The 23,959-nt window shown below is 44.1% G+C and overlaps 1 protein-coding gene and 1 long non-coding RNA gene across 2 annotated transcripts in view; one reads left to right on the top strand and one right to left on the bottom strand.

Annotated features, from left to right (window-relative positions):
• Positions 1-23,959, bottom strand: part of LOC139050553 (uncharacterized) — a 51,076-nt gene that overhangs the window by 26,860 nt on the left and 257 nt on the right. The gene's annotated exons all lie outside the window — the stretch shown is intronic.
• On the top strand, positions 4,437-23,533 carry LOC139050552 (uncharacterized). The gene is made up of 5 exons (XM_070527083.1): positions 4,437-4,596; positions 11,531-11,692; positions 13,399-13,451; positions 17,199-17,336; positions 23,267-23,533. Exons 1-4 carry the CDS (start codon positions 4,533-4,535, stop codon positions 17,301-17,303), a joined length of 384 nt encoding a protein of 127 aa, XP_070383184.1. The 5' UTR covers positions 4,437-4,532; the 3' UTR covers positions 17,304-17,336; positions 23,267-23,533.

Genomic DNA, 23,959 nt, shown 5'->3' on the forward strand with positions numbered 1-23,959 from the left:
TACAAACTCACTATAGGCTAAACAGAGCACAAGCAGTTACACTTAGGCAATTACAAACACAGTCTTATTATTCACCTGCAAAAATAAAGGAATGGTATGACATTACAGACATGAATATTTTATGCAAAGCATGCGAAAAGGAGATATGCACGCTTGAACATCTGCTCTGGGAGTGTGGGTCGCTCGGCCCTGGCATTTCCCGGAATCGGTTTTTAGGAATGATCAGATCTTCAGATCATATCGCTCAAGTCCTGGCTGTCCAGTACGCCCGTGATAGGGCTAGGAGGCTTGACCTCCCGGTCCCATGGGACTAGCCAGGCAGGTGGCAACACCTTGTATAGGACCAGAGTAAAGTTTTTTCCTCCTCCTCCTCCTTCACACCAGTTTCGAGGTATTATTTGACAAATTGTGGACCAAAATACGTGGCCGTGCCAGTTACTTTTGTGCTTCAACGCATCAAAGAGCGTTGTGGTAAAAAATAGTAAGTGGAACACCGTGAATTTCTGCGGAAAGATTGAAGGCGCACATCTCCAAACTGGCATTACCTTGAAAATTCATTACAAGTGGACATGCCTAGCAAACTCACCGGCTACAATTCGTAAACTGCAACGCTTGCCGTGAAGTAATAATTGAAAACTATAATTAGTTGATTTTTGGTAAGTAGTTGAATATGTGTTTCGATTTGGCACGCAAGTAATATCAGCTATAGTCTGAAAAATCCATCTCAAGGATTATTATTGTGCTATCTGGAACAGGCTATTTTGAGAATTCCATAAATCTTAAAAATTATCACAGTGTATATTGTGCAGCCCAGCTGCACCTGCACTTGGTTTGACCATGAAAGTCTTTTGCCGAGCTGCACAACGGCTTTTTTTTTCCGGGCCTATTTTGCAAGTGGGGTATTGTAAAAAGAGACATAAGGTGGAGTCATTTGACCTGGATAAATTATTCCGCAAGTTCTGTTGTTCACTAGGGCACTCTTTTGCTAACACATACTCTACAAAACATATCCATGCGAGTGCCTACTATATAAAAAATAAATGAATAAACGCGCCTATTTCCAAGGAAATTGTGCGTTTGCTTTCGGTGGCATAAAATATAGGATACGCCATATTCAAGCACATGTTTCGATAGGTTACTTTAATTCATGTGCGTGGAGAGGTGGCTGTCGAAATAATCAACCCAACATTTAGCCTAGCTTTGGAACCAGAAGGGCCATACCCTTTCATTTGCAAAACTGAAGGCATTCGCGCGTGCAGTACGCAATTTAGGCTGGCATCAAAGCATTTCCCGACCGTTCAAATGGGCAGAACGAGAACATTTAGTTAAAGGCGGGCGGGTGTTTGATGGCTAAGTGCGCTACACATGGATTTTGATGAAGCAGCGTACCACGAAATGAAGAATATGTTCACACCAACATGAAACATTAGCAAACACACAGGCAGTTGGTTCAGCGCCTGTGTGTATCCTCATCTTTCATGTTTGCGTGAACATCTCTTTCGTGGCGTGGCGCTTCACTTCACGAAAATCATCGATCACCACCTAGCTCGCACTACCTTCTACGAACACAAGGATGAGACGCCGGTCGAGTGCGACCAGAGCCAGCAGTAACACTTTACCACTTTGAGTTCAAGACGCTCGATAGTTGTTTCTGGAGTGTACGACTGCACAGTGCTTTCCCATTGGTAGTGCACGAAACCGCATAGCAGGAACAGTGCTCAAAGTTAGCTAGAGAGGCTATCAAGAGCCATACGTCCCGTCTACATAAGGTAATGCGAACGTGTGAACTCCGGAGTGCACAAGCGAGAAAAAAGAAAAGCATTTATGTGGTGTAAGCGATGCGTTAGGTTGAGTGAAGACTCCATTGCGCAGTTATGAATGTGTGTGTAACGGTTACAGTACTTATTAAGACAAAATTATTCTTCGTATACCATTACTATATATATATATATATATATATATATATATATATATATATATATATATATATATATAGATGTACTGCTCAGAATTGAAATGAAACGGGAAAGATTTTGTAAAAACAAATGTCCATAACGTTGAGGTGATTCGACGATGCTTATTTTCTCCAATACCAATCACATCAGCGCGCCAAACAAAAGGCCCGCAAGTAGCGATCACTGCCAGTTCAATATTTATCATAAACTTCTAAGTTTTCGCTGAGTGGGGCCAAGGCCAACGTTTCAACAGTGGCATTACCACACTGCGTTACCATAGGCTGGAGGAATTTCGCCTAATTTAGAAGCACCGTCCCTTGTGTCACATCCGTCAATCATCTAAAGATTGTGCGTTCTTCACTTCCACTGCAAAACACACCGCGGAGTCAGCACCAAGCGCGCTGTCGACGCCAATAACAACACTTCCATGACGCAGCGCTGGTGACTGCGATCATTATTGTACGATAGTAGCGCTTGTCAACATTGGTCACCGGGATTTAGGCTTCAGATGATAGATAATAAGAAAGCGCGATAGTATTAGAATATATTAGAAAAGTTTTCGCTGAACCCAGAGAAATAATATTCGCACGTACGAAAACAACAAAAATAATTTTATTATATTAACTTCTAAGCCGGTGTCCCCGCATTTATTCTGATTTGTCGCCACTTGATAGCAAAGTATAATACCGAGGTGCGCCGTAGGGGGCGGTTACGTTGCTATATTACGCAACTCGAGGTATTGAACGTGCACGTGATGCGCGGCATATGAGTGCCTTTGCATTGCCGTTATCGACGTACGGCTGCCTCAAGCGGGATCAGTAGGGAGAAGCCAAAGCCACTAGCCTTCCGTGGCTGGTAATATATATATATATATATATATATATATATATATATATATATATATATATATATATATATATATATATATACTTGAGTGGTGCTACAAGTACAAGGTAAACAGAACAAGTATTTAATTTCGACAGTTTCGATCGGTGGACCGATGTTCATCAGGGTTTACAAACAAAATGGCAGTTCGGCCCTGGTAGTGAAGACACCAGACCGGGTGCCCGGTCCTTCTTACATACATCATACGGTTTGATGTAAGAAAGAACGACCGGGCACCCGGTCTGGTGTCTTCACTACCGGGGCCGAACTGCCATTTTTTTTGTAAACCCTGATGAAGATCGGTCCACCGATCTAAACTGTCGAAATTAAATACTTGTTCTGTTTACCTTGTAGCACCACTCAAGTTCTTTACGTATGAAAGGTAGCCTGAAGAATCCCTCTTTGCCTACTACATATATATATATATATATATATATATATATATATATATATATATATATATATATATATGTATAACCTTCCAAATCACACGTGGGGTTCATTTTTATCTGGTGCAACCAGGGCAGGGGCGCTCTAACGTAAAACGATTCCAAACTTTCCTATTCCAATTCTGCAATCAGCCCACGGCGAATGGGCAAAACTTTTTGGACCACCCACACTTCACCTGTCTGTCCCGCGGCTTCATGAAATCAACGATAGATCCCCATCTGATATGTCGTGTACGCACTGATTATGCATCACTTTACCGAAAAAAAACAAAAAATATTTATTTCTGATTCGACGGCTTTTGCCATTAGCCCTCGGCTATTGGTCAAAATTTTTCGGGCTGCACCCAATTCACCTACATCTCGTGCAGCGTCACAAAACGGCAAAAACTTACAGCGTCAAAGTGACGCGTACGCCTTAAAGCTTCAATAATATGCCGAACAAAACTGAATTTTCTTCTGTATAGCCGCAGGCTGCCCTGTTCCGAAAGAAATAAAAGATGACTGCCGCCGATCTCTCCGGCACTGGCTGCTCGCTCCTGCCGGAGGGCATGAGTTTATTTGCGTGTAATAAAACTTTTTGCGTGGCCGTGTAACGTTTTCGAAAACTTTCGTCTAGTTTACGACCTCGTTCTGCCAGCTCTTCTTTGCTGAGGATCCGTTTTAGCGTCATTCTTAAGCTTCCGTTGCATGCCGCCGCGATTGTCGACGAGCCACCGCAAGCTAAGTATGAGAAAGCGGACCAATCGCAGACGCCGGCACCACCCTCTTCATCCGGTTATCTATATTCATTGCTGTAGCACGGCCCCATTGAATCCCTCTCCATTTGAGCTTCCTCCTCGCATCTTGTGAGACAATTATATAAGATAAGCCACTCAGTACAGGCAATGTTATTTGTTTTTGAAGCAAACAAAAGTGACCTACTATGAGCCAGGCGAGCATTGGATTGGTTGTTCAGAAAACCCTGCGGGTGACCGCCCTATGCTTGCGTCGGCGGTTACGCAAATTTGACGTACGGAGATTGGAATAAAAAAACATATTGGAATAGTTTTACCTTATACGGCCCCTTTTCTCAGTTAACTTTATGTAAAGAACAGCGTGTTTGGGGTTCCATACACGGACACTTGTTCGAGTCTGTGGGCTTGTATTGTCTTATTCTCAACTGCGTTTAATACATTGTGCATTGTTCGCAGCTGTCAAAAGCGAATGGGATCCCGCGTGTGCTCTTGCCAACGTGAAATCTAGCATGAAGATCTCCGCGTGCTTCTTTGTGACCATTTTCGGCCTGCAGATTAGCGCAAATGAACTGCGTATGTATGCATTTAAACCTAATATAAGTGTATGCTTGAATAACTAGAGCGGTAATATTTATGAACAGACAGTGCAGGGGTATTTCGAGTCGCTGCGAAACTGCAAATATCCGATGTTCCATGTTTTCGAATTTGATGTATAGTTCTGTATCTGGATTATCTGTTTATGCCATTACTGCTAGTATCTCTCCTTTATTTCAGACGTGTAAATGACAAAGAAGTCACTTAATTTTACTCCATTGCTGTAAGCAAAGACTATAGTGTTGATTAAAGATTGTCACGCCATTCAAATAATTATGAGAATTAATTTAAAAACGTGGTAGCCTAGTGTCATTCAAGCAGCTGTCATCTTTAGACTGTCATTGTGCTAGGTGTACCTAGAAATGCCAAGGTCACAAAAGAGCGCAGCAGGATATTCTTTACCTTCCTATAAAGCAGACTTTTCAAGTTGTGAGCAAGTGACCATAATGCGAAAATGCTGGATGAAAAAAAAAATTCTAACGTGTCTTATTTTGAAGTACGGCAAAGTGATGGTTGCTGCACTGATATTGAGACAAAAATAAATATAGACATGCTCATGCCGCAACCGCAGAGCAGAAGTTTACTTGCCTAAATACAGGGATATCAGCGCTTTCCCCAGTGACGATAAAGCACTTGTGCAGTGCATTAGTGCACTTTGTTGACCTTGTTCAGCTCATGTAGTGTAAACATAAAATGATGTTTGGCTTCTTGTAGTGATTGGCAATGCCATAGACATCTTGTTTTAGGTCGTAAAACGAACGTTTTAAACCACTTTGCACACTGTAGTTTGTAAAGATAAACTTACATGTTAATCAGCATCTGTGCGCAAACCTGTGTGGTGCCACGCGTCATTATCTGCTTTTATAGACGTTGACCAAAATGATCGTATACTTGATAAACCTCCGTGCATACATGCAGTTTTCTCAGTTTTGGAAGTGGAATATTGCTGGACTTTACTGAGGTCGTTCTAACATATCATTACTCAATGCCAGTGAACATATCACCGGATAACCTCTACTATAGTGACGGCAGTCCACAGTTCCATGGTATCGAAAATTCTCATCCCAAAACCATTGTAAATTTTGTCTTGATGGAGTAAATTGAAGATGTATTAAAGCTGTGTCACTACCTTAGGTGCACCTTAAGTTGTATGATTTCCTATGATGAAGAATAATGGAGAAAATTTCCATAATAAAATAATCGCAAACGTATGAACCAACAAAAGCAGGTTACTTTGAGGCGTGCTCTATGACATTTTGTTTTATTGTTCCAGCCAGGCGAAGAACATGAAACGTTGTTCAAAAAACAACTAACTATTTTCAATTGACTGATCCTTGGGAAAAGCAGCTACTGATACTAGTAAAGGAGGGGTATCGGGAAGCGTGCGATGTAGCAATGACTTTATGTAACTCCTATGCAGCCAGCAAAGCACTGGCGTTACTACGAATCAGAATCAAATGAATCTTACGGTATGCTGAATATACGGCTCTGGGAGTAGCTAAAGCGAGATGAATACAAATATGTTCGAACATATTAGAAGTCTGCGCAATATTTTTCGCAGTTTAGTAGAGTGGCCAGTTCCAGTTTCAACAGTATAGGCGTTGCTCGAGGTGCGATGCTTTCTTTTTCTTTTTTTCCGAACTACAAGTGTGTAACCTTTTGCAATCTGAATCTCCATGGCAACCGCACACTGCAAGATTGACGGCATGTGGACTAGCGGTATCATTAAAATGCAACGTAACGCGGTTCTTACAACACGCCCTTGTATGTGGGCACCAGAAAAAGAACTTGCACGTGTTTCATTAGATAATATGTCTCTTTGCTATAGAGGCACCAAACCTAGCATAATCTTTCAGGGGTCAATATCCAAATTAAGGGGCATTTCACATATGTGGCGGCCGTGTGTTTGCTGCAATGACGCAGCGGCTCAACTGATTGTCGGTAAAGATCTTATGAGGGGCACTCTCATACATTTTGCCTGTTTTTCGTGTCCTAGAGGAAAAGGGTAATTTACCCAACGTGGCCTAATTTAGCATTATGGTGGAGGTATTGATATTTAGGGAAGTTGTGGTGAAGTAGAAACACATTGCAGTACTTCAGCCTGAACGGATCTTCCATCGACTCTGTGTTCGTTATACACTTTATATAAAAAAGTGTTCCTAAGATTAGCGCTCTCTCTTTCATACGGTCACTGTATGGTGTTCTACATGCACACCGCTAATAAGGTTGGTCATTTAAATAAATATACCAGATTAACTTCTGTTCAAGAAATCAATATTAAGGATGCCCAATGGTGGTGCCTAATCGTGGCCTGGAAGAAATCGGCTGAAATTTCTCTCATCGCACACAGGACATCGTCTTGCCTTCCTGGGCGTAACGGCGCCTGCCCAATTTAATCGGAGGTGGGAGGAGGGTCCTGAGGAACCCCTTCCCATCCACTCTTGGTTTACTAGAATAGCAGCTTGGGCTTGTTGGTTTTCCATCCTGCTAGTAACAGCGCCAAATATAGACAAGGGACGAGACAAGAAGACACCACAAGCGCTGCTCGGGCCCTCGCCAAAGCAGCGCTTGTGGTGTCTTCTTGTCTCGTCCCTTGTCTATATTTGGCGCTGTTACTAGCAGGCTCTTGGTTTAGTGGTCGGCAGGGGTCGCGGGCCGCACCCACGTTGGGACGGGAAGCCCGTGAGCCTCCGCCCTTTCGTGAGCCCTCTGGACGGCCCGGGATTGGGTCTGGTGGTCGTCGCTTCGCAGGGCGTCCATCCAGTCTTCTACTTTGCTGAACACGGTGCCGCTTAACGCGGAGCATTGCCAAAGCATGTGCGATAGCGAGCAGTACGATTCGCCGCAATCCGGACATTGCGGCTCTACATCCGGTGAATAAAGGCTCATTCTACCTGTCGAGGGGAACGACCCTGTTTGCAGCATTCTGAATATAGATGACTGTGGTCTAGTGAGTTTAGCGTGGGGGAGTGGGAAGGTCCTCCTCGACAGCTGATAGTGCGTTGTTATTTCGTTGAAGGTGAGCAGCGGGTCTCGGTGCTCCCCTCCTCCCCGCCACTTCGCTCGCCACGATCGCCGCGGTGCGTGAGTCCTCGCGCGCGTCCGTGTGCCAGCTCGTTGGGGTTGGAAAAGTCGGGGTGCACGTCGGCCCCCATGTGGGCTGGAAACCATTTGAGGATGTGGTGACCCGCGGCTCCCTCACTGCCGAGGACGGCCACCGCTTTCCGCGATATCCAGCCTGAGGCGAATGCTCTGGCCGCCGATCGCGAATCTATGTATACGTAAAGGACGTTCGGGGTCCCTCATTGCCATGGCTATTGCCAACTGTTCGGCCACCTCGGACGTTACCCCCTTGACCGATGCTGCGTTAATGATCGTACCATCCCAGCGTATCGAGACGGCTGCGTACTGGTCACTGCGCCCGTACTGGGCCGCGTCTACAAATGCCGCCAGTCCCGGACAGTTGGCGGTCGATTTTAGCAGTGCTCGGGCCCTCGCCTTTCGGCGCCCCTCGTTGAATTGCGGGTGGACGTTTCTCGGAAGCGGTTCTACCTTGAAAGTGCCCCTGACCGCCGCACTGAGCGCGACGCTGTGTGCGTTGCACTGTGCCTCTGCATTTATCCCTGCTTCTTCTAGGATGCGTCTGCCGGCCCTGGTGGTCGACAGCTGCACGACCTGTGCCTTGGTCTGTGCTTCGAATATTTCTGCTAGCGAATCGTGGACCCCTAGCCGATAGAGCCGCTCCGTGCTTGTACTGATCGGAAGACCCAGCACTCTCTTGATGCTCTTGCGCATCAGTGTGTCTATCTTGGCCGCGTCTCTCTTGGTCCATTTTAGTGCCGAGGCTACGTAATTTACGCGACTCATGAGGACTTACTCGGAATTGTTAGATGCAGGGAAAAATGCTCAATAATCGATTTTTTTTCACGAGACACCTTTGAAATGTCAGTACTGCTACCAATTGTGTGCTCTTGCAATGCACACCAAGACAGCAATGAAATAATTCATATTCTCTCGAACCATCGAGTTTACAATAAGATGTTCTACTGCAAGCGAACAAGCCCCATGAGCCAGTTTCATGAAACGCACTGGAAAGAATTCGTGCTAAAGCACATCTCTGCTAGATATGCCTTCTGCCGCAGGTGTTGTAGTTGTATTGCGATCACCCGTCTAGTCAAATCCACTACGGGCTGGCGAAGAGCCGTTTCGTGCTATTATGTCGAACAAGGACGGAGCGAAATTTCGCTGATTTCGTGTCGACCGGCACTAATGCTTGTCGTAACCTCAAATTAACTGACACAAGAGGTGGCACCTAAAAATTTGGTTCTGTCTTCCACGCTGAAAAATGAAAACTGTGTACAAGTGCCAACAATCGTTATGTATAGCAGACAAGAGTAAACCGACTAAAGTGAAACAATTGTCAATTAAAGGGGTAAATTCTCACTAACCCTGAAATGTGGAATGGAGACGAGTCTGAATTGTCTTGATAGTGCTGTTAGAATACTAGTGTATCCTAAACAAGACGACCACACCACCAGATCGCGTGAACCCGAGACATGGCAGCCTTTTAGGTAATCATTTTCTTTTTGCTACACCAGCATTCCTTGATAGCATAACAACAAGCCTACTTCGCAAAGCAAATCGCTTTCATAGTGACGTCAAGCATACTGTCACCGACGACATTATACACTTCATAGAAGTTACATTGCGCTTGACACGTGGGCAGCCCACACTACGATAAGACTTCAAACACAAACAGGAAGAATTTCCTCCGAGCTGCCTTTTGGTGCCATACTCATGAACTAGCAATTTTAGAGTTCAGCAGCAAGAACATGTTTTAGAGGAACTCTGCAACAGAAAACTCGGAAAGTGGACACATGTTATGCATTCGAAGAACATGCAAATGTCACAACAGAAAGAAAGAGGAACAAACAGTATGAGTACTGACTTTCAATGTTTCTCCTGTCTGTTGCATGACGTAGTCATCCAAGATCTACACTGCGTATAGCACAACAATGAAAAGCGCACACGTAGTTCAAGGAACTAACGAACATGAATGCAGCAACAGAGCGTTAACTTGCAATTTCTATATTGGAAGTCTTCGTCTACCCTCAGAAATGAAGTCCCTTCATTTCTCGAAACTTTCATAGGGTGCACCTAATACTTGAAGGAACTAAAATCACAACCAAGCTTTAACAATTATTCCTTACCGACAGATATTTCGCGAGGCAAAAGAAGGTTCGACAATGGAGAAGATGTATGAACCAGCCTATTAACCAACCTAACAATTTTAAACGCACACATTTCCACGGAGATTTGCACGAAATTTACATTGAGGATACCAAGTCGCTATAAGAAGCCCATTGACTATACACTGAGGAAATTGTAAGGGAAATGAATGGATTTCCCATATGAAATAACAAAACCGCAAGAAAAGTCCTCATATCAAGTAACCTTCGTACCTTTATGAAAAAGCGCGAGCCATTCCACGCTTTGGAGGTGGATGGCCAGCAAAGCTGTGTAGCACACGACAAATAGCTGACAAAGACTTTCGAACGAAAGCACGAACACATTTATTGACTTGATCGGCATTCATCGTGGCTTAAACTACGTCCACACGTTTATGTTTATATACTCGCTTTCATTCATAGTATACATTCGCTAGATACTTTCGTTATATGCTTCCGTGTTTTCATTTCGTGACATATTGAGGCAAAGAATTTGAGACTGGAATCACCCCACTGACTGGCTGTGGGCCAGTACCATCACCGCCTTCGCAGACGGAATGGCTGTATGGCAACCCTGCAACGATGACTGCCATCCGAACGAGCTGCGAAGAAGACGACGACGACGAGCCGTGGCACGAGCATGATGGGCACTTAGGGAACAGTGGCATGATGATCTGCAATAGAGCACGCTGTGACAGAAGACGACGAAGACAACAACAGATGCGCGAGCACTCGCAGAGTCATTGCTGCTTATAATAGTTTTTGGTCACAGACATGAAAATTTCTCGGAACCCTGGCCATAAACAGTTCGCTGGAAAATGAATGCCGGATGCAACAGAGCATTCTACCGCGGCGAGGACCACATTGATCGTTCGCGTAATATGTGTGGCGAAATACACATCGATACTTAATCACCCATCTTGGACCGTCCACCAGTTAGTGTATTTGTGCAACTGAAATGTAACCTTGCACTACTCTCTATTATGCGGGCAGATGTAGAACGCGCTTTCGACGTCATGCGTCTCGTAACTAGCCTATAAACACGTATTTGGTGCCTCAAGGCATCAACGTTGACGCATTAAAGAGATTTGCGATAAAATTAGGGAAGAATCAGCCATGCCGTTTCCGGAAGCCGTGATGGCTAAATGTTGTGAACGGACGTTTTTTAGTCATTCACTTGCAACTATGATGATTCGCCGGCCGTTTAAGGACATTTTACGTGCATGCCGTTGCTTTGAATGCTGCAGTGTATCGCGTTACAAGCTATGTTCATAACACTTGTGCGGATAATCGAAGATGGCACGGATTGACAGCCACCGCCGTATTCAAATGACATAGCAACCGCAGGCCTAACGAACAGATTGTGCGTTCATTCGCCGACAAATTGCATTTGCTGCTTGTTTCAGTTTCATTGTTCTTAACAAAGCCTATGGCTACTGTCAATTTCAATCATAGCTGCTTCTCAATTCAATTAAAGTTGTAGAGGTTGTTTTGTTCGTTGCATTGCCAACTGGCTCGATAAGGTTTTTACAAATAACAGGTCCCCAACTTTCTGTGATCTTTCTCAGTGAAACGAACAATGTTTTGTATCCTACTTTCTTGCAATACTTCTTATTGGTCATGCGTTGGAGGACAAATGAAACCCAAATATATGGTCCCTAATACGTTTCTCAATAACTCTTCAGCCGAGATCTGCACAAGTCCACGCATGCTGCCAACGTGTACAGGCAACCTCTTTAGGGTCTATTACTACGATTCGGACTCCGAACAGTGCCTACCTGAAGATACATGCGTTTCTGCAGACAGTTTCAAGTCATTAAAAGAGTGCCAGGAAACATGTCTGAGAAGTGAGTACTCTTATTTCTTTATATGTAAATATGAGACACCCCAATGTGATGCGCTGATTAAACTTCTGCATTAATAAACATAAATTACGCCGTATGTTATGCGCTGCCATTATACGCTATTAGTTACTGAATCAGTAAGGTCGAATTTACGATAAACAGCGACTGGGACGCCAAATATACCTCCATGCCTACAACGGAATATTTTAAATTCCGAATGAGCAAGAAGAAAGGGACGAAATAGCCTAAATTTTCTGAGAGGCTAACGCATAGAGGCCCCAGACGATGAAGCCTAACGAAAGCATAATGTAGGGGAGTGTTTGCCTTAGTTGGTGGAGAGCGCAGGTCCCAAACCACTCTGCTGCCTGTCATCGACGGGAAACCAAATGTGAGTAGGCGTCCGGCGGCCCAGAATTCGGCATTCTATAGGGATTAACTGTCCCGAACCGCAGGCCACGCCATGCCATTTTTGGTAAATGCTGTGGTGACAAAAACTTAGGTTGTCTGGGCCGCTGACATGATGGCAACTTTCCATTTAGAAGGCGAGGCTCCCCATTAGGGGTTGACCGCCTCAGCTTGGTGAGCTACACTATTTTCCAGGAGTTGAAATGCGGAAGTAGCAAAGCACCTTGCCGGAAGCACATTCCTGCCAATTTGCCACTAGGTAACCGGTCGCCAGTCTAATCTGCGCCGTAGTACCGTGGCGGATGATACCGAAGAAGCCCGTCTGTCATTGGACAAGAAGGGGCCATAAAGCATTCCTAAAGATCACTTATGGATCGATTTTTCTAGATGAGTGCTCCAGCAAACATTGAAGTACTAGGACAGGGGACATCGCTACCGACTAGCTAAATTGGTTGCTTTCCACATTTGCAATGCTGCTGGAACTGCAAAGCCGAAAGCTACTTTACACTATTTTCATATGCCCGTACCTTCCATTTTCTTGTTTCATCACCGATCGCCGACTAATCCCAGATAAACAAGCGAAACACCCTCCTTTCTCTATTTTCCCCTTTGGATAAAATTCAAAGCAGAACCACCTTCTCCAATCCTGTTTTATCTTTGGTGCTTAGAAACAAGCAGTGTTTGCTTGCGTCATCATGCTACCTTATTACTTTTATAGTTGACCAACGCACAGCTTTACAGTCATGAAGGAAGTGTGCGCTTGTGCAGAGAAAAACTACTAGTTTGTGCTACGTGTACGCACGCCAGAGGGGAAAGAAACTTCATTTCAGACTTAAAACCTCAATAAGTCGATATTAGCGGTAACCTAAAATGGCAAGATTCTTTATATTGTTGATTTGCCAAGGACCACAAAAGAGTTGGGAGTTCCGTTGGAAAGCTTATAACAAGGCAATTCAGTGGGTGCTATCGTAACGCATCGTACATATCATAACGGCTAGTACATGTCACAGTAGATAGCTTGCCGTGATAACGCAATATTACGAAAACAACAACATATCTTGTAACTTGACGGAGAAGGCAAGAAAAAAGAAAGTTCTATTGAATAACGGAACTGAGGCAAATTTGGAGAAATTAAAAACACAAATGTGCTAATTAGCGTTGACATTCTTACGACCATTTCGTGGTGTCTAATAGCCTCAATGAAAGCAACCAGAAAGGAGAGGCACCTTAAATTAGGGAAGAGTTTTCCACTCATTATCAATTTAGGAGCGCACGTTTATTTCAGACCATATGTATATTTACAGAAAAAGGAAAGGATGTCCCTGTTCGCAAAGGAATGCCGCTGTTTCTACGTCAGGTGAGTTTACATTAACTTAGAATTGTTTAACAAGCAAATGGTGATGTGTGCACGCATGGAAACCATGCTGTGTTACAAGAATACGATTTCTTCATATCGCGGTATTACTGTCTAAGCATTGAACCAATGTATGCATTACACGAACCAATGTATTGCTTATAGTGATGTTAGTGAGAAGATATTTATGTGGAAATTCATTTAGGCATAAATAAAAGTATCCTTCAAACTAAGCAGCAGTCAGTCGCTAAACCATCCTTGCCACAGGTAGCACAGGATTTTTATTTGTATCAGACACTGCTTAGAAGTTGAGTGTATAACAATCCTTAATATGACTAATGACTTGCTAGTATTTGTCAATTGATTCAGAGGCTTATTTTAGAATTCTCTCAAAAGCGGGTGCAGTATAGTAAATGAAGGTTAGCCGAACATCCAAAGAACATACGAGAAGCTATTGACGTGTGCCTTCTGTCAGACAGATGAAGCACATAACGGGAATGTCGCTATCTTGAAGGCCCTGATCTTCGTTTCCACTAACCTCTTTTTTGTGTCAAATGTAGTGGCTCGCTACTTCTTTCTTTCGCTAACAGTTTACCACCGACTCCTTTTGGACACTTGTTACCAAGCCTTATCGGTAAATTCATCTGCCGGGCGTTCCGTGACAACCCACGGTATCCCAGTGGTTGGGGCATTGCATTGCTTATTTCGATGTTGCACTTGCGAACCTGGTCTCGGCCTTCGAATTTTGTTGAGCTTGAAACGTATAAATGCTAGTGTACTCTGATTTCGATGTTCGGTAAAGAACACCAGGTGGTGAAAGTTATTCCAGGGAACCCACCACGGGCTGCCTCATAATGAAGTCGCCGTTGTGGAGCGTCTGACCGCAGAATTTACACGAATGCCGTCGTCATAGCGTCGACGTCATGGCATCGTCACGCTGCCGTGTCACTATCATTGATTCCAATATCATCATCTCATTGTCTTTATGTTATTAGGGTCACGCCACCTTCATTGATCCATCGACGCTATTCCTTCTTTTTCAATCTATCGCAATTGTGCTGTCGTTATTCAATCGTGATTATGCCACGATTGTCATGGCACCATCGTCATTGTGTAGTTTTCACACAGATTCTATCTTGCGTCCGTTGCCATAGTGTTGTCCTCATGCCGTATTGGTGCTGCCAATGTCGTCGTTCCTGCTTCCTTATACTGTTGTCCCCATAGTGTCGTCTTCACGCCAATTGTCGTCATACAGTGCATGTCTAGCCATTGTTGGCCTTATACCATCTTCAGAAATTCATAAGCGGTATGTGATGGTCTTCATGCTGTCGTCATTAGGCGCATGTGTCTCTTGATCCCTGGTGAGGCAAGATATTAATCTCATATTAGCAAGATAATCTCATATTATTATCTTGATCCCTGTGGTATGTAGGTGAGGCAACGAAGTTTTCCGGATTAATACTACATGTTTTAAATCAACCTGACTTCTGGAACAGTGTCTGGCCTTAGATTGGTAGATTGTCATTTCCATTACCGTCCACAGTCATCGTGAGATGGGTCCTGCCATAATTTGTTTTTAAGTAAGGCTCTACGTGACCGACGAGCAGCCTTTCCGCTGTGACATAAGTTGAAGCCTGTTTCTCTTCGCTTGGTGACTCCGGTTTGAAGCAGAGTTGCTCTGTCGTTGCTTGAAAACAAATTTTTGACCATGCGCAATGCGTAAGTTTGACCAATCATTGTACCTAAACTTTATTTTCATTGTCCGCAATCCCTGCAGTATATTTGAATGGCTTGAAAAAGAAACAAGAAACAAGAGAGTCACAAGGGAGGTTAGTCAGAGGTTATCTTTGGTTGGCTACTCTGTACAGCGAATAAAAAAAGGGCTCCAAAAGAAAAGACAGGGAAGAACGAAAATGTAGCGCTGTCATTGTGCAAGCGCCACAAAAACACATTCACAGTTGCATGCAATTCAGTTATTTATCAGCACTAATCAATGTAGTTCATACAAAAAAAAATATTCCTAAAGCACAATCCTCCGTGCAGCCTTCCTTCGCTTGTAATACATCGGCAGCATCACGCTTCACCGAAGTTGCCAAAATTGTAAAGCTACGCCAAAACTGAGACAGAAGTTTGATAACAGGAAATTCATTACATCAGCTTCGTTCAAGTTCAACTGCAAATGCAAGGGCACAATTTCAAAGCTATTATTATAACCAGAGCTGTACGGTTAAATTGAAACTCTGGTATTGATCAAATATAAAATAGATCATGGCATTGCATATTATATACATAGAAAAAGAATGCTATACAACATTGCTGTGTCAGTGCTCAGCCGCAATGTGTAAAATATGTCTAAATAATCAGCTTCAGTGTGGATTCGCACATTCTGTGCAATAACAACGCCGTATTTTATCTATACCTACTTTTAACAATAATTTTTTCTTTAGGCATTTGTTGTTTCTACAATAATTGTGATCATGTGGTAAATTTTATTGAACATACATTTTCAGTGCCGCTTTCTTGTACGCGTTCAGAAAGTCGACGTTCTGCTTCGCCTCAAGCAATTGGCCAAGGGTGGCCTAAGCCTTGATGTCGGCACCGCTTAGGACAATAGCATGAGGCGGAAATGAACGTCAGCTTTTCCAACGCGCACAAGATAGCGTCCCATGTCACATGTCAAAGATCACATCCATGTTTATTGGTCGCGCCTGCTCGGCTAATGCAGCGTTGCGGCTCACATTGAACCGTTACTCGACCCGCACAGATGTACCGCTTTTTACTGGCAAACGAATTAGCACAAGGAGACAGATCTCAAAACGGAAGCACACCCTTCTCAATGCGTACGTTAAATTATGTCTGTGCGAATGTCACCCTCTTCTTCACCGCCACTTAAATCTCAATGTCGCAATTTTGCGAATATCGCTGTCTGAGCTGATCACCGCTTTAAAACACTCGAGTACTTTATTAAAAAGCTTTGTCCTGGTGGATGGTGTCCCTCCCACAAGTACTCAGTGCTTACTCTCTCCCTTTTTTCCTCTTTCTATTCCCCTTTCCCCCCCCCGTGTAGGGTAGCAAACCAGACTCTGTTCTTGTTGACCTCCCTGCCTTTCCTATCCTTGTTATCTCTCTCTCTCTTTCATATGTAGCGTAGTATTCTTGCTTCTTTTTGCCTTGTCCGTTTCTCTAATTTGATTCTCTATGTTCCTCTTGAATTGTTCAATGCCTGTTTGCGTATAGGTCAAACTTATTGCAATATATGTTTGGCCAACAACACATATATAACACCTCCGTCCCTTTGCAGCTGTTAAATATTTCACTCCCACATGGTTTGCGTAGTTCGTCCTCCAGTTTTAAGAGATCACCACAAGAACCATTTCCAAGTTGCACCGATTATTTCACTATTTCAGGTTGTTAATACTGCATGCTGCACTGCGTAATTTCGTTAAGACTGCACTACACTGCGTAGGGTAAGACTGCGTGCATACACTGCGTAATTTTCCGATTCTGTGGTGCTTTACGACAGCAGGTTTTCTATGGTTTTGCTCTGCCCCTATTATATTTTGCTTTTAGGTTTAGTTACCAGTGTTAGCCTCTGGCCGTGCTGTTCCACGCGGAAACTCATGTATTTAGTGCTATGAAAATCTAACACCCGGTTTAGTGCAGGGCATCTTCTTTACAGGGTAAATTTTGCTGAAATACTATGTTAAGAAATATTTCCACATATGTTAAGGATACTTTCCCATCTTTCAGAACTTTTATGCCAAACCTTCCACCTATGGAGGTTTCTACGTGCATCCATACATAAGCCCCTATATATCATGGACGACCCATGTAAGGTATCCATTCTTCTACTGAGGAATCTCACCGCATCAAAAGACCGCATATAAGGTAAGATATGATTATCTTCTTTGGTGCAATGGTATACACTTATGGGCGTTGTTCTAAACACAATCTTCGACGTAATCGTTAGACTTGGAAGAGAGCACTTTTACCTACATAATTTTATATGGTGTCGACTCAATTACATTGGCTTTCAAAACTGCATAAGTTGTGTCAAATACTTAAGGGTGATCACCCTTGGCCATTGCATTCACACTTGCTCAATAAGAATTTTATGCAAGTTCGCAGCGTGTTCCAAAAATAAGCATATTGCATTGTTTTGAGGTAATAGAATATTGCAACAAGTAAAACATATGTCTCGTGGTAGCATAAATACGCAACAAATACTTACGCAACTACGCTGAGGATCGCTACAAATGTCTGCAATGCCAATTGCTCCTGTGAATAGAGTAAGTTAAATAAAGGAGTCCATGATATAGCGATATATAATGAACGAGTACCACTTTTTTATATTTCTTGCGGTGTAATTTGAAGAACAATGTATCTGCCTTCTGCATGTCAGACTTTTTCCCCGGAGCCTATGTAGACAGGGGCCGACATAGTGGAGCACCAGTGTATTGTACATTTAAGGTAAACATTTCGATAGTATTGCCTATCTTATAAAGGCAATTATTTATCAACTTAGAAGTTAGTTCAACCTTACAGTATATAAATTAACCCGACGTTTTTGCCCCACTCGACCTAATCCTCAGAAACAAACAGCGAATGCTGCTGGTTGCTTTTTTTTTAAAAAGCGTCCATGAAGTATGAATGAACGTGCATCAAATGAATGTCGACGTGATGCATAATATTTTAATCATTGTATCAACACACAGATGTGCAATTGTCTAAACACGTAATATACGTAGTGATGATGGCACCCGGCTGCTCTCTCGTGCTTCCCTCTGTGCTCGCTGGGTCATGTAGCACTGCCGCGACGGAGTCATCGCCTGGTATGTTCGTGAATGTAAAGTCTGACACGATACTCTGAATCTAATTGACGGGCGCTCGACTCTACCCAGCACTCGTCAGATTCAATTATTTTTTTTTAAAAGAGCGGTATATTCCCAGTAGCCCACACTCGGTATAACATACCTAGTGACCCAGGCTGGCGTCCCAGAGGATCATTAAAGCATGGATCATACCTAGTTGCACAAAGCTAGTGAACCAAGCCGGCGTTCAAGCCTCCTAATGAAGAGCTCCACATATCTAGTGATGCAAGTTGTTGTGAAAGAGGTTCATTGAAGCCCCGCACATTTGCAGTGGCACATACTCAATAAGGAATACTCAATAATGCATGCCTCAAACTGAATTTCCTTCCAAGAGCACAACTAATTACGTATTAATCCATATGTTAACAAAGGTTGGTGGTACTAGCAACACTTGATCATACTCCGATTACTTGTGCCCGATACCTAGACAAAAAGAAACTTGATGTTTGAAAATTTGAAAGAGAGCAGAAAAGTTCTTCGTTTTGTTTGAGCCGTCGCCGTCAGTGGTGTCCGGTGCCCGTAGCAGGTACCGCCGGAAATGAGAAAACAGAAAGCCCACTTCCCGGAGGGATCGTCCCCGGCCCGCTGCGTGGGAGTCAGCTACTCTACCACTGAACCTTGACAGCTTTTTTATTTATTGCAGTCGTATAATATTCAAACACGTAATCTCAAATACACATGTTACAATAGTCTCATATGTAACAAAGATTCCATACGGAGCACCCAACCGGGTACACGTACACTTTTGCGCTTTTTTTTTCATTTCGAGAAATGAAATGAGAGACTCGCGAAAGTACTCTATAGCAGGACGGGCATCAAAATCTGCATGGCCAGCAGCCATGCGTGACGTCCAAATAGTATGCAAAGCCAATAACATAGTATTATCACAAGGAAAGATTTGTCTTTGGTTGCACAGGGAATAAGGTACCTAGCCTTTAGACACTAAGGGCCAGACAATGAAATCTTCCTTACCTCAGTAAGGAAGCCTTCATTGCAGTGAGGCTACCTTATGTCACTCTGAAAGGTTCCTTACTGAGGCGCCCTCGGTGAAGGCTTCCTTGGTGCTTCCTTGGTACTTCCTCAGCATAAGAAGCCAAACAATGAAACCTTCCTTACCTCACTAAGGAAGCCTTCATTGGGGTGAGGCTACCTTATGTCACTCTGAAAGCTTCCTTACTGAGGGGCCCTCGGTGAATGCTTCCTTGGTGCTTCCTCAGCATAAGGTAGCTCCAAAGCTACCTTCATGCGTCCTTACGCCGCTCCTGGCCCTGAACGAGCGCTTCACCTCACTGCTTAACCACGTGGCATTCGCTTGCGCATGCGCACTGTCGCCCACCTGCGGAGAAGCGCGAGCACGGTACGTCTTGCCAGGCATGTTCGTTTCAGTCACGCGTGCGGCATGCAAGCATTGCTAGGCGTTGCTAGGCGTTGCAATACGCCGGCGTGCCAGCGTTGCTGGAGCACATCAAGTTTTGCACTGTAATGCGCAACTTTTTTTTAACTTTAGTAAACGAAACTAGAAGAAAGCGATCTCGCTTCTCTATATTAGCTATTCAATTTAAAGATTGTGTGACGATACAACATTTTTTAATAGAATAATGGTGTTCGCGGAAAGATTTGAAGAGATAATCTCGAACCCAGGCACGCGGCAACCGCTCCTTAGGTGAGGACGGGTGAAGGGAGCTTTCAGAGTACGCTTGCTTCCTCCATCGGTCCTTCGCTGTAAGGAGGCCTCACGTAAGGTTAGGAAGCGCTCGAAGGAAAGGAACTAGGGGTGTGCGAATATTCGGAATTTCGAATACGAAACGAATATTTTCCATATTCGAAGCGTATTCGATTCGAGAAATGCATGTTCGGAAATTCACGAATATCCGAGGACGGCCGAATAACGGTGGAAACGGCGAATATTCGGATAGACTGCGAATAATTGAGCAATTAACCAATTGTATGCTTGCTCCGCATTCTCCTAAGAACATGTTTATTAACTGAGAACTTCGCATGATCCGCTCATTATCTGTATGCTCTGTTTCAGTCTATCTGCTTCAGGCATTTTAGACATGATCAGTTTCGGTTTCTTTTTCACCAAGCTTTATAATTCCAATTATTTTTGGAATGCCCCATTGCCTTGAAGGTTGCAAAGGCAACTCAGGGTTTGCTAACATTGATTCAAAATGTATCAAGGCTCTTTGTGCGGAGTGGAAATTTGATGAAGTGGCCAGCCTAGGCATGTTTCTTGATCCGCGCTTTATGGCCACAGTTCATCAGGCATCTGGTCAGATGATCTGGCTGAAAAACCTTGTGACAAGGGAGCTCCAGGAAGCCGTCGTGGAACACCGTGGGGACACTGCCGGGCCAGCGTCGACTTCGTGTCCACTGGTGGCATCGAGTGTATGGAATGCTTTTGACGATCTAGTGATGAACAAAGAGAAGACACATTTGGCATCTGCCCCTGAGGGGGAAGTTACAGACTACGCGCAAAAGCCTCTTCTGGAAAGGGGCATGAATCCTTGTGAGTGGTGGCAGTCCATTGGCCGCTTCAGGTACCCGCTTTTAAGTGCACTCACCCGGAAGTACTTGGCGATCCCTGCCACTTCAGTTCCTAGTGAAAGAGTCTTTTCTACCGGTAGAAATGTGACAGTGCATAGAGAGCGTTTACTTTCTGGCCATATTGAGCAGTTAATTTTCCTTCACGACAATCTGTAACAAGCGTTTTACCTGAGTGAGGGCATTACCTGAGTCCATTATCTATAATTGAGTACCTCTTTAATTTGAAGCAAACTTGTAAAATGCAATGTTATTTTTAAAAGGGTAATAAAGCTATTGTTACCTCTCTTGCAATTTTTTAATACTACACATGTACTCGATATTCGATTCGATGTTCGAAGTGAGTTCTTCGCCTTATTCGTATTCGATTCGTAATCGAAAATTTCAATATTCGCACACACCTAAAAGGAACATTTTATTGTTTGGGCCAAGCTACCTTCATGCGTCCTTACGCTGCTCCTGGCCCTGAACGAGCGCTTCGCCTCACTGCTTAACCACGTGACGTTTGCTTGCGCGTGCGTGCTGTCGCCCACCTTCGGAGAAGCGCGAGCACGGTACGTTTTGCCAGGCACGTTCGTTTCAGTCACGCGTGCGGCATGGAAGCGTTGCTAGGCGTTGCACGACGCCGGCGTGCCAGCGTTGCTGGAGGACATCAAGTTTCGCACTGTAATACGCTACTTCTTTAGGTTTAATAAACAAAACTAGAAAAAAGCGTCCACGCTTCTCTATATTAGCTCATCAACTTAAAGATTGTGTGATGATACAACCTTTTTTATTGAATAGTGGTGTTCTGGTGTTCGCCTAAAGCTTTTAAGAGATAATCTCGAACCCAGGCATGGCGGAAACCGCTCCCCACGTGAGGACGGGTGAAGGGAGCTTTCATAGTATGCTTGCTTCCTCCATCGGTCCTTCGCTGTAAGGAGGCCTCACGTAAGGTTAGGAAGCGCTCGAAGGAAAGGAACGTTTCATTGTTTGGGCCTAAGCCTCGCCAGCGCTTGCTAGCAGGCAGGGGAAATTTTCCCTATAAGCACACCTCAGCATGCGAGGAGAAACACGGTGAGACCCGTGCCCCGCGTAGCGTCGTTACTTGCCCATTTGAACTGCAGCTGCGCACTATTACACCTGGGCGAATGCCGTGTAGCAGATGGCCAGATAGCGGTACAAGGCAGTTAAATTACCTTTGAGGAAGAAAAAAAAGTTTAAGGAAATGTATACAGGAATGCTAAAAAATGCATAGATTGTGTAGCTGAATAAACCAAACTGGCTGGGTGACTATATCACTACCATACTTCAATGTGGATACCAATAAATCATCATCGTAATTCGCATACAATCATGCCACTCGCCTCGCGATTTAAGATGCCCGCCGCGTAGTGTCTATGGTGAGCCCTTTGCATTGCAGCTGCATATTATTACACCAGGTAGCACTTGCGTAGGTAGCGGTAAAATGTAGATAGAGAAGTCTTGGGGAAGAAAAAGAGATCGTGGAGATGTATAAATGTTGCTCTGATGAAAAACGTATATGGCCTACCTGGTATAATTCAAGCAGCCTCAGTGACGGTTTTTCGTCGTCCCCTTTTAAAGGGAACGCTATTAAATCACCATCATCCTCATTATCGCCGTATTGTGTCATTTGACATGCCCGCCGCGTAGCGTTGATACGTGCAAACTTTGCAGTACAGTTCCATTCTGTTCTGCCAGGTGTCCCGGCATGCAGCATTTGCCTATAGCAGTTCCGCACTGTATGTAGCGCGACCTGCTTAACACGAGCATGCTTGGTGACTATTTGACACCGTTCCTATCCGAAGGGGGTGCCAATAAGCCAGCATTATCCCCATCATAATCAGCAGTAGCGCAAAGTGCCACGAGTGAAGGGATGTGACATGGGCGCCACGTAGTCGGATGCCTGCGCTTGCTTTTCGGTCAACGTTATGGCACCTCCTCGCAAGGCACGAGCCGCTGCTGAAGACGTGAATCGTAGAGCTTCACGCAAGGCTTCAACTAGGCAATATCGGGCTCAGCAGACCACTGTGCGAAAACGCAAGACAAGCCCCAGCGCAAACCGCAGCTCGACGTCGACCCCAGGTGGGCCGTTGAGACTAAGAGACTTCGCCGCGAAAACCCTGTAGTAAGTAGTGCACAAAATGGAGTTCCTATGCAGCCGCTCTTCCAGATTACACTGTGACTGTACCGCATGGGTCGCGCGGACCTTTGACTTTTCTTTTTTGCAACGCGAGAGAGTACTGCGTATTATATGGCAATTTATGGTTTGTATTTGTGAATATTCTGCATCCAAATATAATAATTTGTTGCTTTATACAAAATAAGACCAAGCCGTGTCTGTACTAATCGATTTACTAGTGCCTCTAATATATGTACCTTTCCTTTTCTTGGTTTCCTTAGGTTTCATCTCTGTGGGTGCTGTTATTCTATGGATACATTCGCATCCTGCATATCCCGACAGAATCGATAAAACGTTTTTGAACACCTGCACAAAGACTGGATTCGGCGAGCGCAGGAATACCTAATTTGCGCTTTAAGTTTACCACATCCATTTAGTGACTTTTGGTAAGGACACTGTCATTACCACCACCGTGACCGGCCTGGAGAATCTATCAAACTACGTACTGCAGCTCCAATTATGGCACATTAAAATTTAGTCTTAATATATTTTTTCTTTGGTTATACACATACCGGTAGCAATAACTTTCAGCTACTGCTTGTTAGAGTTCATGATAGAAAGTCTTCATGAAGAAAATGAAGTAGTATGTATTGCCCTATTATATACTTTCCTCTACTTGCATACATGATTGCACGAGAGTGTTTTCCATCATGAGCGCTGCAAACAAAGCTACAAAATATTTCGCCTTCTCAGAAACAATAGAACACGCAACACTTCAACGACAAAACTTTGCTGTTTAACCTTCCCAGGCTACTCCTAGGTGGGTACGCAGGACGAGGCGTCATGGGTAAAGGGTGGCTACGTGATTGATTCAGCCAGAGAGGCTGAGATTCTCAAGAAAAAAACATCGAAAATCAATCAAAACTGTCGTAAGTATGGGCACAGGCAAACGCTTTGTTAAGAACTAAAGAAGT

This window comes from Dermacentor albipictus, chromosome 10 (assembly GCF_038994185.2).
Source record: "Dermacentor albipictus isolate Rhodes 1998 colony chromosome 10, USDA_Dalb.pri_finalv2, whole genome shotgun sequence".
NCBI classification, from domain to species: Eukaryota; Metazoa; Arthropoda; class Arachnida; order Ixodida; family Ixodidae; genus Dermacentor; species Dermacentor albipictus.